Raw genomic sequence first — 18,024 nt, forward strand, 5'->3', positions numbered from 1 at the left:
TATATATATATATATATATATATACATATGTATAAACAGACATACAAACGTACATAAATACAAACGTACATAAATAATCTAAACAAAATATCAACAGAAAACATACCTAAACACAAAATACTGAGAAAATCTAACCACATCCCAATGTTTTTGGAGGGCCAACCCCCCCCCCCCCACACACACACACCCTTTACACTCCTTGCTAATTATATACACCATCTCTGAAGTTGCATAACATTGGAGAAATGGCATAAACCCCGCCACACTATAATTTTAATTTTGTCAGTACAGCAGACTCCCTATTATCTGGTCTCATTGGGACCGGACCTTAGGCTGGATAAATGAATGTCTGGTTAATCAGAAAATGCCTAAAATAACCTTTATAGGTTATACATCAGCTAGATTAACAGGATTTGTGTTAGTATGTATTTTTCTAATTAATATGAAGTTGAAAACTCAAAGGTTTGTCATTATTTAGCCCAGAGGAGACAGAAGTGTTCTTCTCTGATGTATTTTGCTAGGGCTACGGGAGAAATTTGATGGCCGGTTAAAGAGAGGCCAGATATGTGGGAGTCTACTGTATTTTGTGTTTAGATATTTATGCTGTAAGTATTTTGATGTTTAGATTATTTTAAGTAAACACACAGACATCATACAGATAGATGGATATTGTATATACACACACACACACACACACACACACACACACACACACACACACACACACACGCCAAGATTCATGATGCCAGGATGAAATGCAGAAGGCAAGATAAACAGAAATAATTGTCTACCTAGGGGGGATAAAATCAAAATCCACTTCTTTTTCTGCATGAGAGCACTTTGATACCATAAGAAAGACAGGCTTAAAAAGAGAAATACCTTGCTTCTGCGATAAGAAAAGAGAAACTTTGGGTCATCACTCTGGTACTAAATCTGAAAGGTAAAAAATAGGTGGATGCTTTGCGTTACACAAATGGGACAGCAAATCAACGGAAGACAATTTAGGTAAAAGCATATGTGAAAGTAAATATCGATTATCAAATTCCATAATGATACCAAGTAAATGACACATCGCCGTTGTCATTTTTTTTTAAGCATGATGAAGTTATAAATATCACATAAATGGTTTAATTGAAGCAATTGTTTATACAAAAGTTTTTTTTTCAAAAATTCATTTTCTTATGTTTTAAAATATTAATTTTCCCACACCAGGTAATGCACTGTGGACTACATTTTTTCATAGGTTAACTCTTGTCCACAAAGAGTACATGTCTTTTTGAAAACATCCTCTTCAACTTGTTCTTCTGGCCCATATTCATGTTGGTGATTACTTGTGTCTTTTTTCCACAGGCTACTTCTGACAGCATGTCGCAGTTCTATAGGGACAAAAATACAAAATGAACACAATAACATTTTAAGATGACATCTTTACGTGCTGAAAAAAAATTAACTGAAATTACTTCACTATAAAACTACTTAGGAAACACAGACTTTCTAACTCTATTGTTAGCCAACAATATTTTTCAGGACGTAATAGAACAGAGATGTAGAAAGAAAACTACTAGGTTAATATACAGCAATTTGTTAACAAAACTTCCTTTCCTTAAATGTGCATGGCTGTACATCAGCAGGCAAATTAAGAATGCCAAATATGTATTTGTCTTCAGTGACTGAACAGGCCCATTGTCAGGACAGTCTTGAAGTGATAGTTATCGTGGTAAAAGTGGGTGGGGGATTCGGCTAATGCACTGGGCAGATTATTATATTTAGCAGTGAGGACGTTTTCTGATTACTGAAATGTAAGTAGCATACTGTGCTGTAGGGGGTGTAGTAAACGAAGCTGGAGAAAGTACAGTTGTGTACACTTACCATAACTGTAGATGTTTGAGTGTATTCACTGTTGCAGTCATTACATTAGGGTAATCTGCTGGCAGGTTGCCCTCAGTCGGCCTGATTAACAAAGTCTTAGGTCCTGCGTCGTTTGCTGTCCCTTCTTCCATGACGTCAGGTCATCAGGGGTAAAAAACATGCAGCCGACGCCATTACATCATTTTTTCTTGCCCCAGATGTCAGGTGCCCCCTAAATGGGGAACAAAAAAAAAAAAAGGACAGGTATAGTAAGAGAAAAACAGGGGGCTGGAGGGTGGGTAACCAGGACTGCAACAGTGAATACACTTGAACATCTACATTTACGGTAAGTGTACACAACTGTACTATGTTCTTCGTGTTTCACTGTTGCAGACATTACATTTGGGTAGAATCCCAAAGCTATGGCTGGGAGCATGGATTTATACAGCATTAGGAGCAGCTATAAGGCCCTGCAGGACAGCAGTGGCAAAGCCAGCTCTGGGTTTAGAGAAGAGAGGTAAATGGTAATGTTTGGTGTACGTATGAACTGAGCTCCAGGTAGCAGCTTCTAGAATGTCTCTGGTAGGAACCCCTCTGAGAATGCTGCAGAAGTAGATGCAGCCCTGATGGAATGAGATCTGATCCCCTTGGGGATAGGTTTACCATGGTGCATATAGCAGAAACAAATACAATGGCTTATCCATTTGGAAATAGTCTGCTTTGAAATAGCCTTTCCCTCTGCCCCTGCAGCAAATGCCACCAATAGTTGTTCAGATTTTCTTACAGATTTTGTCCTGTTTAAGTAGAATCTAAGTTGTCTGTGTACATCTAATGAATGCAGAATCCGCTCACCCTTGTTCTGTGGATTGGGAAAGAAAGTTGGCAGATGAATGGCCTGATTAAGAGCCACACTGGATACCACCTTAGGCATGAAAGATGGATTAGTCCTGAGAGCCACTCTGTCGGGATGAAAAATAATGAAAGGCTCCACTGCCATAAGAGCCTGTAATTCTGAAATCCTTCTAGCTGAAGTGACTGCTAAGAGGAAAGCTGTTTTCCAGGAGAGAAATTTTAGGTCCGCAGTAGCAGCTGGCTCAAAAGGAGGGAGAGTGAGTTTTTCCAAAACAAAACTGAGGTCCCATGCAGAAGTTGGCGCTCTCATGGGAGGTCTTACATTTTTGGCCCCTCTGAGATACTGCTTTAGCAGAGGATGAGAGAAGAGGGGAGGTTCTATGTTGTAATAAGGTGAAATGGCAGAGGCATGGATTTTTATGGAAGAAAAATATAGGCCCTTGTGAAGCATCTCAGTTAAATATTGCAGAATCTGAGGAACATTGAGCATTGCTGTGCTTATTCCTTGTGACTGGTTCCAGGCACAGAACCTTTTCCATTTGTCAGCATAAGATTTTCTAGTACTAGGCCTTCTAGCCTCCAAAATGACATCCATCACAGGTTTGCTGAGGGATGCCAAGGGTGAAATTAGCTGATTGGCCAAGCTGCAAGATTCAAAGTTTGGAGTTGAGTGTGCAGAATTTGGTAGTTCTGCTGAGACAGGAGGTAAGGTGTCTGAGGCAGGTGCCACGGAGGAAGGTGCGTCACATTGTGCAGGAGTGGGTACCAGTGCTGGCAAGGCCAGTCTGGAGCAATCAGAATCATTTTTGGTTTGTCCTGTCTGACTTTTAGTAGAACTTTGGAGAGCAGAGGCAGAGGGGGAAAAGCATAGAGTGATAGGTTTTTCCAGCAGAATGATAGGGCATCCACTTTCCAAGCTTTTTTGTGATGAATTCTTGTGCAGAATTTGTCCAACTGACAGTTCTGGGGTGAGGCAAAAAGATCTATGTCTGAACTCCCCCATTTGCGTGCCAACATGTTGATAACTTATGGTTCCAGTTTCCATTCGTGTGGGTCCATAAGATTTCTGCTTAGTTCGCATGCCAGAGTACTTAGCTTTCCTGGCAGGAATTGAGCTTGTAGTTGTATTTGATAGGTCAAGGCCGTGCTCCACAATACCATGGCTAGTCTGCAAAGGGGGGAGGAATGTGTACCCCCCTGTTTGTTTATGTACCACATAACTGTGGTGTCTGTCTTTATCATTAGTTGTCCTGGATGAAGGTAGTCCTTGAAGGCTGTCAGTGCATTCTGTACAGCTAGCATCTCTTTCTGATTGATATGTAGGTGCAATTGATTTGGGCTCCATTTGCCCTGAATGCACTTTCCTGCCAGATGAGCCCCCCAAGCATAGTCTGATGTGTCTGTAGTTAGGGTTTGGGCGGCAGGGTGTAGAATGAATGGCAGGCCCTTGTTTTGGTGGCAGGCCTCTGCCCACCATAGGAACTCTAGTTGCAGGCAAGGTATAATAGGAATCATTGTTTCCAGGCTGTGACAATGTTGGCTCCATAAACTTTTTAAGTACCACTGAAGTTTCCTCATATGCAGTCTTGCATATGGAATTAGAAGAATGCATGAGGCTATGAACCCCAAGGCTTGCAGAATTTGTCTTGCAGATAGCAGGGTTTTTGTGGCCACCTGTTTGAAGCAAGTCACCAATTGAATTTGTTTTTCTGGAGTAAGGCAAGTCCATCTGGGCAGTTGTATTCAAGCTTCAACCCAGGAATGTAATTTTTTGAGAGGGTACCAGTTGTGATTTCTTTTCGTTTATGGTGTACCCTAGACAAGTTAGAACCCTTTTCACAAATGCCAGATGCTTTACAAGAATGTCCTTGTTTTCTGCCTGAATTAGACAATCGTCCAGGTATGGATATATTTGAATACTTCTTTGCCTGCAAAAATGCAATTACTGGAGCCAGGCACTGTGTGAAGACCCTGGGCGCAGTAGATAAGCCAAAGGGCAGTGCAGAGAACTGGTAATGCAAGTTGCCTGATTTGAAGCGGAGGTATCTTCTGCAAGATTCCCTGATTGGGAAATGCAGGTAAGCCTCTTTTAAGTCTAGAGTTACCAACCAGGCATCTTTGCCTAGCATAGGTAGTAGCTGTTGAAGAGTCAGCATCTTGAAGTCCAGAAATGTGTTTAGAGTGGATAAGTCCAGAATTAGATGCCATGATTTGTCTTTTCTGGGTACCAGGAAAAGTCTTGAATAGAAACCTTGCCCCTTTTCCTCTTCTGGTACTGGTTGGATAGCCCCCATGTTCATGAGGAACAGAACTTGTTTCTGGGCCTCTGACCACTGATTTGAAGGCAGATCTGGCCATCCATTTGGGATTGGCAACGTGTGGAAATGAAATCTGTATCCCTGGGATACTATATTTAAACCCATTTGTCCTGGGTAATAAGTTGCCAGTTTCATGCATGAAGTGCCAGTTTTCTCCCCAAAGGGGTGGCTAAAAGGTAAGTGCTGGTGATTGTAGAGGGAAGTCACTGAGACTGTTTACCATAGGGAGGTACCTTGTTGTTTCCAGATTTGAAGGTGGAGGCACCCCATTATTTCTTTCTAAAAGTTCCTTGTGACTGAAACCTGGAGCCTTTGGAATGTCTGGATTTGACTTGAGCGGCTCTCAAAGGGACTGGAAAGGACCAGTTCTTAGTAGGCCAGTACCTACTAAATCTTGGAGGTTGCACTTGTAAGAAATCTTTCACAGTTTGCATAGATTTAGCATTATCTTCCACCTTTTTTAACAGTTCTTCAGCCTTATTACCAAAGAGACGGTCCTGTTGTAAAGGAGCATCCAACAATTTTGCTTTAACATGGTCAGGCAGAGTTTGCTCTTTGAGCCAAGCATGCCTTCTTAGCACAGATCCAGTTACAGCAGTCCTGCAAGAGGCCTCCAAGGAATCAAAACCACATTGCAAAGTATGTTTTCCAACTTGTTCAGCTGAATGTAATAAATCCTGCAAATTTTTATTTTCCACACAGTCAGAGATTAACATCATTTTCTGTTTAAGTAGTCCCATGATATGCTGTTGATATTTAAGCATATGAAAAAAGAAGTTATGTACTCACCATAACGTTCCATGTGAGTTGTTCCATCGCGCATTCATTCATCACTGATGGGTTCGGAGCTGATCCTCGGCTCCAACACGGCCGACTAGCAAGCTCAAATTTCTCCAGTAGTTCGAGACCCCACCCCTTATCCCATAATGCACTGCTGGAATTACCTCAGATCTTGTTTGCTGCATACCATATAATAGTACAATAATTACTCTACCTAGGAATGAATACACATTGAAAAACCAAGATGAAGACAGCCTCCAAGTCAACTGTCAGCCAGGAGGGGGAAGGAGGGAGGGATGTGAGAATGAAGGCGAGATGGAACAACTCACATGGAACGTTATGGTGAGTACATAACTTCTTTATGTGAAGTTGTTCAATCTCGCCGTTCATTCATCACTGATGGGTAGCATCTCTAGCACCCTGATCTTGGGTGGCTCATGGCAGTACACTCTTCAGAACCGTAGAACCAAATGAAGCCCTGTCCCTGGAGGCCTTATCCACTTTGTAATGAGTTATAAAAGTGTGAGGTTTAGACCAGGTGGCTGCTGCACAGATGTTATCTAAAGGCAATTTGGCTTGAAAGGCTGACGAGGTAGAAACTGCTCTGGTTGAATGAGCCTTTACCTTACTAGATAATGGCATTTTATGACAAGGATATGTATAGGTGATGCAATCCAACAGCCACTTAGACAGGTTTGTTTTAGCAACTGGATTACCTTTCCTGGTCTCAGAAAAAGGACACAAAGAGCTGATCTGATTTCCTAATGTCTTTGGTTCTGTCCAAATAAAATCCAAGTTGTCTATGAACATTGAGTTTATGCAACATATATTCCAATTTGTTGGTATGATTAGGGAAGAAAAAGGGCAAGTCAATGACTTGATTAATGTTAACCTCAGAACATACTTGGGGCAGAAAGAATGGATTAGTCCTGAGAGATACTCTGTCAGTATGGAAGACCATGTAAGGGGGCTTGATGGAAAGGGCTTGGAGCTCTGACACTCTACGGGCTGAAGTGATGGCTACTAAGAAGATAGTTTTCCATGACAAGAATTTTAGTTCACAAGATGATGCAAGCTCAAAAGGAGGAAGAATGATACAAGATAATATAAAATTCAAATTCCAGGGGGAATAAGGTGTCTTCACTGGAGGCCTTATGTGAAAGGAACCTTTTAGAAAACCCTTAGACAATTGGTGAGCCATAATATTTAAACCATCAATTCCTAGATGGAAATTAGATAGAGCAGCTAACTGTACTCGTACCGTTAGCTGCCGCTGCTCCTTTATTGAAGATTTCTGTCAGGAATTGTAAGATAGAAGACAATGGGCGCTTGATAAGGGTCAATGTTGTGGGAAGAAGCCCAAATGGAAAATCTCTTCCACTTACCACGATACAATTTTCTGGTGGAAGGTTTGTGGGAAGCCAACAAAATCTGACTAGTGTCATGGGAAAGATTATAGAGCCTGGCTATGCAGGGATTAGGAGCAGCCAAGCGGTTAGCTTCAGTGTCTGCAATGACGGGTGTAGATCCCCTGACGGATGTGTCAACAAGTCCAGAACTGGGTCCAGGATCCATGGATCTTCCAGAATATGATGATAAAGAAACGGGAACCAAATCTGCCGAGGCCAATGAGGGGCTATGAGGATGATTGGCAGTCCCAGTGACTTTGCTTTCTGTAAGAATTTGGATATCAGGGGAATTGGTGGAAATGCATAGAGAAGACCCGGGGGCCAATAGTGGACAAGAGCATCCCTCGGGGAGTGACCTGGCATGGGAATTAGGGCAAAATAGCTTCTGCATTTGCTGCTGATGTGACTGGCGAAGAGGTCGCAGGAAGGCTGGCCCCATTTGCGGAAGATCCTGTCCGCAATCTCTTGTTTGAGGGACCATTCGTGGGGCAACAAGATTGCTCTGCTCAGTCTGTCCGCTATTGCATTGGATTTGCCCAGGATGTTGGTGAAGAATATTCTTTCTGGCAGAAGATGGAGAGTGGTGGTTGACGTGTCTAGTTCTGTCCCTATAAAATTGCTATGCTGCGATGGCAACAAGGCAGACTTTTCGAAGTTGACTGTAATGCCTAGCTGATTGCAGAGTGTCAGAGTAACCTCTCTCGCTTGAAGAAGTTGATGCCTGGTGGTGGAGGTAAAGAGCCAGTCGTCTAGATATGGAAACACCTGGAATCCTAGATGCCTCAGGTGAGCCGTGACTACTGCCATGCACTTGGTGAACACTCTGGGGGCTGTAGTGAGACCAAAGGGCAGAGCTCGGAATTGATAATGATTGGCTCCCAGCCAGAAACGCAGGTGATCTCTGGATTGTCTGGCCATCTTTATGTGGTAGTACGCATCCTTGAGATCGATCGAGCACATCCAATTGTCCTTCCCCAACAAGGGGAGCATGGACTGTAGCGTGACCATTCAGAACTTCTATTTTCTTACAAATTGGTTGAGTCTGCTGCGATCCAAAATGGGTCTCCAGTCCCCTGTTTTCCTTGGAACCAAAAAGAACCTTGAGTAAGTTCCGAATCCTGTCTGGTCTGCTGGGACTGGCAGGATGACTGTTTTTTCTAGCAATCAGCTAAGCTCTATTGCTGCTTGCCCCATGTGACTGAGTGAAACGTCCGGGATTTTTTTGACGGGAAGAGGCTGGGTGGAGAATGGTATGAAATACCCTCTGGAAATGATACTTCGTACCTAACTGTCATTTGTTATATTTAGCCAGGCTTTGGGGTACAAAGATAAGCGACCCCCGACTGCCTCCAGAGTAGGACAGGCGGGCCTCCCTTCAGGAGCGCTGGTAGGATTGACCAGAGAAGTGATCTCTGTCACCCTGGTGTTGCGGACCCCCTCTGCCGCGAGGGCGGCATCTTCCATTGAAACCCCCTCCTCTGCCTCTGGAGGGGGGCTGCCCATGTGTGTCTTGAAAGGCTCCTTGGGCTTTCCGGAACCACATCTTTCCTCCCCACTGACCTTTGGGAAAAGGTCGAGTGGGGGTGGAAAAACGGACTCCGACTGCAGAGTCTTTCCTTCTTGCTCACACCTGGTTAAAGTCTCCTTCACCTTTGGCCCAAACAAGGATGAGCCGTCAAACGGGGTATTATTAAAGGAAGACTTGAAGGGTTCCACGAAGGAACAGAGTCACATCCAGGCATGCCTACAGAGAGCGATTTCTGTACCTGTGGCTCTACTCAAACCATCAGCTGCGTATGATACGAGACGCATGGACAAGTTCACTTTCGAATTGAGGGTAGAGAGCTGTGTGACAATCTTATTGGATACACTCAAAGCTACAGCACCCTGAAGAGTATCTCCCAACTCCTTAAGGAGATCTCTCTGCAGTCTGGTAAAATGTGTTAAGTAGTTCAGTGATCTGAGTGAGAAAGTCATTGAACTGAACATGCGTTTCCCATATCTATCCATGATCCTAGATTCTCTATTAGGAGGATGGATAGATGAGGAAGTCTCAGACATTTCCATTTTGGTGGCTGCAGCCACCACCATGGCATCAACAGGGACTCCCTTGGTCAGAAAGGACTTATCCACAGGGGCTGAAATAAACTTATTTGGCCTCCGAGGAACAGGTTCCATAGATTCTGGAGACTCCCATGCCCTATGAGAGAACAGATCCATAAGCTCATCATAGGGTGGAGATACCCAAGAGGTGGAAGGTTGAGACCCAAACACCTTCAGGAGAACCGACTCTTCCTCAGTAGGGCTCTTGGGCTGCCAATCACCCCTCTACCTAAGGATTTCAAGAATCTCCGAAAAGGAGATGTTCTCAGAGGGGGATCTGGGGGACCCTTCTGATTCATCCAGGTTGGTGTCCGATGTGATAGACTCCTGGGGGGAGTCCAAATGCCTCCTCTTGCATAATCTCTTCCTGGGAACCTCTTCAGGGGGAACTTCTGGAGAGGTCTCAGAAGACCAGGGAGAACCCAGTGGGGCTACCTGAGGCTCTGGGTCTCTACGCTTAGGAGTACCGGAGGAAACAGAAACAGACACAGGCACTTTAGGGGAAGAAGAGGCCAGTCCTTGAGATGAGGAAGTCTTGGGAGACGACACTCACCTCATGGCATCGAAAGCACCTTGGCTCCGATGAGAAGGAGTCGATGGCTCCGATGGAGCCACGATCTCCTCCCGCACCGAAGCCATGGGCTCCGAGGCAGGAGCTGAGCTCACCCGAGCCGAGGCCCTGAGAGGAAGAGTCGGCACCGACAAATCGGTGCAGCTATCCTCCCCGGACCCAACCAGAGAGTGTTGGCTCCTAGATTCCCCGGTCGGCGCCGAGAACGTCCGAGCAGATGGAGCCGACACTGGAGCAGGTGTCGGCTCCAAGGGATCCACGATCATCAGGTCAGCCTCCTCCGGCTCCGAAGGTCCGATATGGCTCGGAGGAGGAGCAGACAATTCGAGGGTAGTGGTCTTCAGCTCCGGCGGTTGTGTCTGAGCCAACAGCAATTTAACTAGGCCTGGTGCCTTCAAGAGTTTCTGAACCAGCCGGTCCATATCCAGATCAGATAAGCTGACAGAGGACCTGGAAAAGTGGACAGATGAAGCCGATTGGAGCAACATGGAAGGAAGTTTTTCAGTAACCAGTTCCAAGGCCGTGTCCCGGTTCCGAAAAGAGCAGGCTGTCGGCTCCGAGGGCAGTGGAGCCGAAGTCACCATAATTTCTGTCCTCTTTCCTTTCTTGCATCTAGAATCAGTGGAAGACTTAGAAGATTTGGATGATTTACTGGCTCCATCCTGGTCAGACAATGCCTCAGAAAAGGGGTGCTTAATGATACCCCTATCAATCAATTTCCTCTTCCTTTCAGCTAACACTCTTGTGGAAAAGGAATGACATATGTTGCAAGACTCTTGCAGATGTACCTCACCCAAGCAGTAAACACACTGCACATGGGCATCTGTGACTGACATTTTCTGTCCGCAGTCTGGGCACTTTTTAAACCCAGACTTTGGATGCTTGTCCTTATCTTCAGACATTACACAACTCAAACACACTGATTAACTAAGAGCTGTTTTAAACTAAGTAACTCACACAAACATACACCCATCCCAAAAAGGGGCACTAACAACTAATAACTACAAACAGTAATTAGAGATCCAAAATGATAGTCCCAAAGGGGATCGTTGACTAATCACTAATCCTAAGGCCAAAAGGCCGAAGGCAAGATAGAATACTGAGGAAAGGGGTAAAAACATAGAAAAAAGTACTATTTACTAACTAGTTTATCTGCTACTATGAAAAGAACAAAGTATATATATAAAAAAGTGAAAATATAACTTGCTGAAAGTTGAAAAACTCCCAATAAAGTCTTGAGCCAAGCTGGAAACCAAGAGATCCATGCCACGGCAAACTAGATCTGAGGTAATTCCAGCAGTGCATTATGGGATAAGGGAGTGGGGTCTCGAGCTACTGGAGAACTTTGAGCTTGCTAATCGGCCGTGTCGGAGCCGAGGATCGGCTCCGAACCCATCAGTGATGAATGAACGGCGAGATTGAACAACTTCACATATGACAGTTTAAAACCCTGATTGCCAAGGTTGCAGAAGTGTAAACCTTCTTACCCCATCTATCCAGCGTCCTGAAATCTCTATCAGAAGGGGTAGAATTTTTAGCAGTAGAGGCCTTAATGCCCTTGGGACCCTGAGAAATGGTTTCAGGATCAGCAATAGAATTTTTGAAAATAAATTTGTGGGAGTCAGGAACCCTGTAGTATCTGTCTGGCTTACAAGGAGCTGGAGGCAGAGAATCAGGAGCCATACTAGATTCTGAAAAAACATCATCAACAATGTCTACAACAGGAGGCAGAGCCAAAGGCCTATGCTGAGGAAGAAAAAGAAAATCCCTAAGTCTCTTTTTAGATTCAGAGAAATCCTGACTTTCCCAGTGGAAATATTCCCTTAAGGTACGTCAAGTTTCCCCAAAAGAAAAATCCTCAGGGGGGAGAAGCAGAAGGAATGGAATCTTCTGCATCAGAGACCTCATAAGTAGGAACAGACAAATCCTGTTCATTAGAAGAGTCAGAAGAAATAGAATCCTGTTCAGAAGATTCATAATCAATGTCTTGCCTAGGCCTCTTAGAAGGAGGGGGTTGGCTACCCCTGATCAGAGTAATTTAATCTTCAGCCATTTTGTTCATTTGTTTTTTTAGGCACGGGGCCTGCACATGTGGTCCAGGTGCCATTTTTTTAGACATAGATTTAGATTTTGGCCTTAGTTTTGAAGATGGCGTCGGTCTAATATACAAATCTGTAGGCCTGAAAACACCCTCAGAAGCCGGTGCCTGCACAGCGGCTCTGGACCCATCTAAGGTAGAGACATCCGTGGGTTGCATAATTGAAGCATCTCGCGGCATACCGGACTCCGAATGGGAGGCCTGCGAATCAGAATTAGCGGGTTTCAGGGGCTGCAAAACTGGCGACTGGCTTAGAAGAAGCGTTGTCGTCAGTTTTGGACCTCGATGGTCTGTGTCTGTCTTTTTCTTTGCGTTTTTTAGATATTCTGGTAGTCGGATTGATAACCAACGACATTTCTGGATAATTAAATCTTGAGTCAAAATATTTAGAAGCAAAAATATACCGACGTTTAATAGTACATTGATTAAATTTAGCACAAAACCGACAGCAAGGCACTTTGTGGTCAGGGCTTAGGCAAGGAATACAGTACAAATGAAAATCCTTATGCGGTATTTGCTTCCCACAAGTAATGCAATTATTAACTTTTACTGACATCGGTAAGGAGCAAGAAAAAGTTTCCCCAACGGGGTACTCAGCTTTTAGTTGAAGACTTCGGTTCTGAAACTCAAAAATGAAAATTTCAGGAGTCGGCCGACCGGCACTTGCAAACTGCTTCTGCTTCGGGCACTGTGTGGCAAGAAAGACTGATGTAATGGCGTCGGCTGCATATTTTATACCCCTGATGACCTGACGTCATGGAAGAAGGAACAGCAACCGAAGCAGGACCCAAGACTTTGTTAATCAGGCAGACTGAGGGCAACCTGCCAGCAGATTACCCTAATGTAATGACTGCAACAGTGAAACACGAAGAACATCCAAGAAGCTGTGGATCTTCTTACATGCAAACAGAGTAGTTGAATATGCCAACAGTTCACTGAGTATTAAAAGTGGCTGCTAAACTGAAAAATAATACTAGATTACCTCAGGGAACAGATTCAGAGAAAATCAAGAGAAAAATAACTATTTGCAGCTGCACCCTTGTAATGTCAGAAAGCTGATTCTGAATCCTCTGACCCATGAGTTCAGATGTAATACAATCTACAAGATGCAACAGCGGTTTATCAAATGTCAAGATTTAGGAGTTCAGGAAGTGGAAGAAGTTGAAACCTGCCTGGCAGAGGTTGCAGAAGCAGAAGTTGGGATCTGCTTGGCAGACAATGAAGTCCTCAATGCTGAGTGAAAAAAAAAAAGTTAATGGCTTACAGAATACTGGCATTTTTAAGAATGTAGCAGAACTACAGAGGGCTAAAGAGACAGTTTCTCTTTTTGAATTCTGATGAGTCAAAGAATCAGCACACAGTTAAAATGTAAAATGTTTTGAACTTGGTAATAGGATCTGTAGTACAAAAGAGCTTTACTAAATACAGACATAATAGAGTTACACTGTTCTTTTCGAGTAGCACTTCAGATTTACCTATCATCAGTTTTGTGGACTTTCTTCCTTGAACACCTATGCATTATTACACTCTTTGGGGAGTGGTGACAGGACTTTCAAAATTACTTTTAGAAAGGACAAGATATTAAAAATCTTGGCAAACATATAATCTTGAAAAGAATGTGAAAATCATCAAGGCCTCAAGGCCAAACCTGTGTTTTCTGAGATTGAGAAATGCACAGCTATTATTTTTCATTCTGAAAGCAGTATAAGGAAATGACATAACCACCTGGTTGAATCTAAGCACTGTACCATTTAAGATATATGGCTCCATTTGATGATGAGGGATTTGGGAATGGAAGGTGAAAAAGTACAGTTTTGTACCTACCATAAATGTAGATGTTCGAAGATCCACATTGCTGCAGTCATAACCTGTGGGTAGTCCGCTGTCCTCGGTCGGCCCGAATACCAAAGTATTAGGCTGGCGTCGGTCATGGGCGCTCAGATCTGACGTCAGTGCGCCATGGTATTAAAGTGCATGACCGACGTCATATCCTCAGTCTTTTCTTGCCCCAGATGTCAGAAGGCCCTAAAAAGAAAGGCCACAGCCAAAAATAGAAAAACCTCCAAAACCCATGTACAAACAACAGCTACAACCCAAACCATACAACCACTCCAAACTACAGAGGGGAAGGAGGGAGGGTAAATTGGACTGCAGCAATGTGGATCTTCGAACATCTACATTTATGATAGGTACAAAACTGTACTATGTTCTTCGTCTCACATTGCTGCAGTCATAACCTGTGGGTAGAATCCCAAAGCAAAAGTAAAGGGAGGTTGGCAAAATCATAAAGCATTGGGAGCTGCTAATATGCCCTGTAAGACTGCAGTGGCAAACCCAGCCCTAGATTTGGAATAAAGAGGGAGATGGTAATGTTTAGAAAAAGTGTGCACTGAACTCCAAGTAGCTGCTTCCAAAGTATCTTTAGTAGCTACACCCCTTAAAAAAGCAGTAGAAGTGGCAGTAGCCCTAGTGGAATGAGGTCTGATTCCAGCCGGAATCTCCTTACCATGATGAGAATAACAAAAAGCAATACAATGGCCAATCCACTTAGAAATAGTTTGTTTTGAAACAGGTTTCCCCTGAGAGCCCAAAGCAAAAGAAACAAACTGTTGAGACTGTCTGAACCTTTTAGTCCTGCTCAAATAATAACGCAACTGCCTGTGAATATCCAAAGTGTGTAAAATTTTCTCCCCTTTATTTTGGGGATCAGCATAAAAAGTAGGCAAATGAATAGATTGGTTCAAGGCCACATTTGAAACCACTTTAGGCATAAAAGTAGGGTTAGTACGCAGAGATACCCTATCCTTATGAAAAATCAGGAAGGGTTCAACTGCCATTAGAGCCTGTAATTCAGATACCCTTCTAGCAGACGTAATGGCCAACAAAAAAGCAGTCTTCCAAGACAAAAACTTTAACTCAGACGTAGCTGCACGTTCAAAAGGAGGTAAAGTAAGTTTTTCCAACACAAAATTGAGATCCCAGGAAGGAGTAGGAGCTCTACATGGGGGTCTTATGTTCTTTGCCCCTCTAAGGAATTGCTTAAACAAAGGATGAGAGAATAATGGTGGGTCAAGTCATAGTGAGCAGAAATGGCTGCAGCATGAACTTTTACAGAGGAGAAAGACAAACCCTTGTCTAATAATTCTGTAAGATATTGAAGAGAAACACTCAAATCAGGCCTGGAAACATCAAAGCTCTTTGCTTTGCTCCAAATAAAAAATCTCCTCCATTTATCAGCATAAACTTTCCTCGTACTAGGCCTTCTGGCCTCCAAAATAACATTCAAAACTTGTTGAGGAAGCTGCGACCCTCCAGGTTTTAGAACAGAATATGCCAGGCTGTTAGATGCAGGGACTGAATCCTGACATTGAGGAAATTATTGCCTGCCTGAGACAAAAGGTGTGGAATTGAAGGCAAAGGCCAAGGAGGCTCCCGTACTAAACTCCTCAGCAGAGGGTACCAGTGCTGTCGAGGCCAATCTGGAGCTATTAGAATCATGGAGGGCTTGTCTTGTCCGACCTTCAAGAGCACCTTGGGAAGGAGAGGCAGAGGAGGAAAGGCATAGACGTGAAGATTGCTCCAACTGAATGATAGAGCATCCATTTTCCAAGCTGTTGGATGAAACATCTTTGTGCAAAACTTTGGCAACTGGAAATTTAGTGGAGAAGCGAACAGATCTATGTCTGGAGTCCCCCATATCACTGTCAACTGTCGAAATACATGAGGATCCAACTTCCACTCGTGGGGATCCACCATCTGTCTGCTCAAAACATCTGCTAAGGAGTTCTGTGCTCCTGGCAGAAACCTTGCCTGAAGAGTGAGGTGCAAACTGAGAGCAGTCTCCCACAAAATCATAGCTTGCCTGCAAAGAGGGTACGAATGGGTTCCCCCTTGTTTGTTGATGTACCACATGACAGTCGTGTTGTCTGTTTGAATCAACACTTGTCCTGGGTGAAGTAGATCCTTTAAAGCCATCAATGCAAATTGGACTGCTAACATCTCCTTCAAGTTGATATGTAAATGTTGAAGTCTGGCAGGCCACGTGTCTTGAACCCATTTTCCATTGAGGTGTGCTCCCCAAGCCTTGTCCGAGGCATCTGTCGTTAAGATCTGACTCGCCTCTGGTCGGGTCACAGAGAGTCCCTTGTTTAGGTGACATTCCTGAGCCCACCACAAAAATTCCTTTTGAATGCAAGGTATTATCTGAATGACAGTGTTCAGATCGTGGCAGTGTTGCGTCCATACATTTTTGAGATACCATTGTAGCTTCCTCATATGTAGTTTGGCATTGGGAAGCACCAGAATACAAGATGCCATGAACCCCAAGGCTTGAAGGACTGTCCTTGCAGTCAGCCTGGACCGTAGAGACAATTGTTGGAAGTAAAGTGTAAGGCTCCTTTGCTTGTCCAGGGTCAAAAAAGCCATCTGGGAAGCTGTATTCAGTCTCACACCCAGAAAGCACATTTCCTGAGAGGGTACTAGACTGGACTTTGTTTCGTGCACAGAATACCCTAGGCACCTTAACACTGCCATAACATACTGTAGATGGTGAAGTAGCTTGTTTTTGTCTTGAGCAAGAATCAGGCAATCGTCCAAATAAGGATAAATTTGTATTCCTCTTAACCTTAAGAAGGCTATCACCGGAGCCAGAACATTTGTGAACACCCTGGGCGCAGTAGATAAGCCAAAGGGCAATGCAGAGAACTGATAATGTAAAGTCCCAGCCCGAAAACACAGGAATCTCCTGCAACTGGGCCTGATAGGAACATGAAGATAAGCCTCTTTGAGATCCAGAGTTACCATCCAGTGATCTTTGCCCAACAGTGGCAGAAGTTGTTGCAACGTCAACATTTTGAATTTTGGAATGTCCAGGTATGTGTTGAGGACAGATAAATCCAAAATTGGCCTCCAAGTGTTTCCTTTCTTTGGTACAAGAAACAGGCGAGAATAAAATCCTAGGCCCACTTCTGACAGAGGGACCTGCTGTATAGCCCCCATTTGAAGAAGTAAAGAAATCTGTTTGTGAGCCTCCACCCTTTGCTGAGGAGGAACGTCTGGCATGCCTTTGAAAGGAGGCAGTGTGTGGAAATAAAACTTGTAGCCTTGGTCTATAATGTCCAACACCCATTTGTCCTGGGTGACTAAAAACCAGTTTTGCTTGAAGAGCGCCAACTTTCCTCCCAAAGGAGCTGCCAGACAGGAAGGATCTGGCAGCTGAAGATGCAGGTCATTGGGCCTGTTTACGAAAGGACTGGCCCCTGCCCTCACCTGTAGATTGTGCAGGGGAACTCCACGTTCTAGGCCTGAAAGAACCCTGAGCTCTGCCCCTACCACGTCTAGATCTGCCCCTAGACTGTAAATCAGAAGAAGGGTAAGCCCATCCCTTAGTAGGCCAATTCCTGCTAAACGTAGAGGGCTGCACCTGCAAAAAATCTTTAACAGTCTGCATAGACTTAGCCTTGTCTTCCATTTTCTTTAAGACAGACTCCACAGGAGAACCAAACAAAATTTCAGACTGCAAAGGAGCATCCAAAATTCTAGCTTTAACATGCTCTGACAAGTTCTGATCCTTAAGCCAGGCGTGCCTGCGAATAACTGATCCAGTGGCAGCCACCCTGGAAGAAGCCTGTAAAGCATCGAAACCACACTGCAAAGAATGCTTACCCACCTGATCAGAGGCATGAACCAAATCCTGTAATTCCTTACACTCTATGCCCTCTGCCAAAGCATCTACCTTAGATTTTAACTGAGTAAGGAGAAAATTCTGGTACTTCAACATATGAAACTGGCAATTCAAAGCCCTCATTGCTAGAGTGGAAGAGGTATACACTTTTTACCCCACCTATCCAAAGCTCTAGAATCTTTATCCATAGGAACTGGATTCTTTACAACAGAAGCCCTGACACCCTTAGGTCCCTGGCTAATAGTTTCTGGGTCAGCCCTTGGGCTCTTATACAGATATTTATGAGCCTCTGGCACTCTGTAATACCTATCTGGTTTAACAGGCGCAGGAGGCAAAGAGTCTGGATTAAGAGAAGCCTCAGA

The 18,024-nt window shown here is 44.0% G+C and overlaps 1 protein-coding gene across 1 annotated transcript in view; it reads right to left on the reverse strand.

Moving 5' to 3' along the window:
- Positions 1 to 1,112: 1,112 nt before the first annotated feature.
- XPA (XPA, DNA damage recognition and repair factor) overlaps positions 1,113 to 18,024 on the reverse strand; it is a 321,718-nt gene continuing 304,806 nt past the window's right edge. Inside the window, exon 7 of the mRNA XM_044061000.1 lies at positions 1,113 to 1,376. Within this exon, the coding sequence (XP_043916935.1) occupies positions 1,228 to 1,376 (149 nt within the window). The 3' untranslated portion in view covers positions 1,113 to 1,227. The remainder of the gene's footprint in view (positions 1,377 to 18,024) is intronic.

Source organism: Protopterus annectens, chromosome 2.part0, assembly GCF_019279795.1.
Source record: "Protopterus annectens isolate FY-2018-M chromosome 2.part0, PAN1.0, whole genome shotgun sequence".
NCBI lineage: Eukaryota > Metazoa > Chordata > Ceratodontiformes > Protopteridae > Protopterus > Protopterus annectens.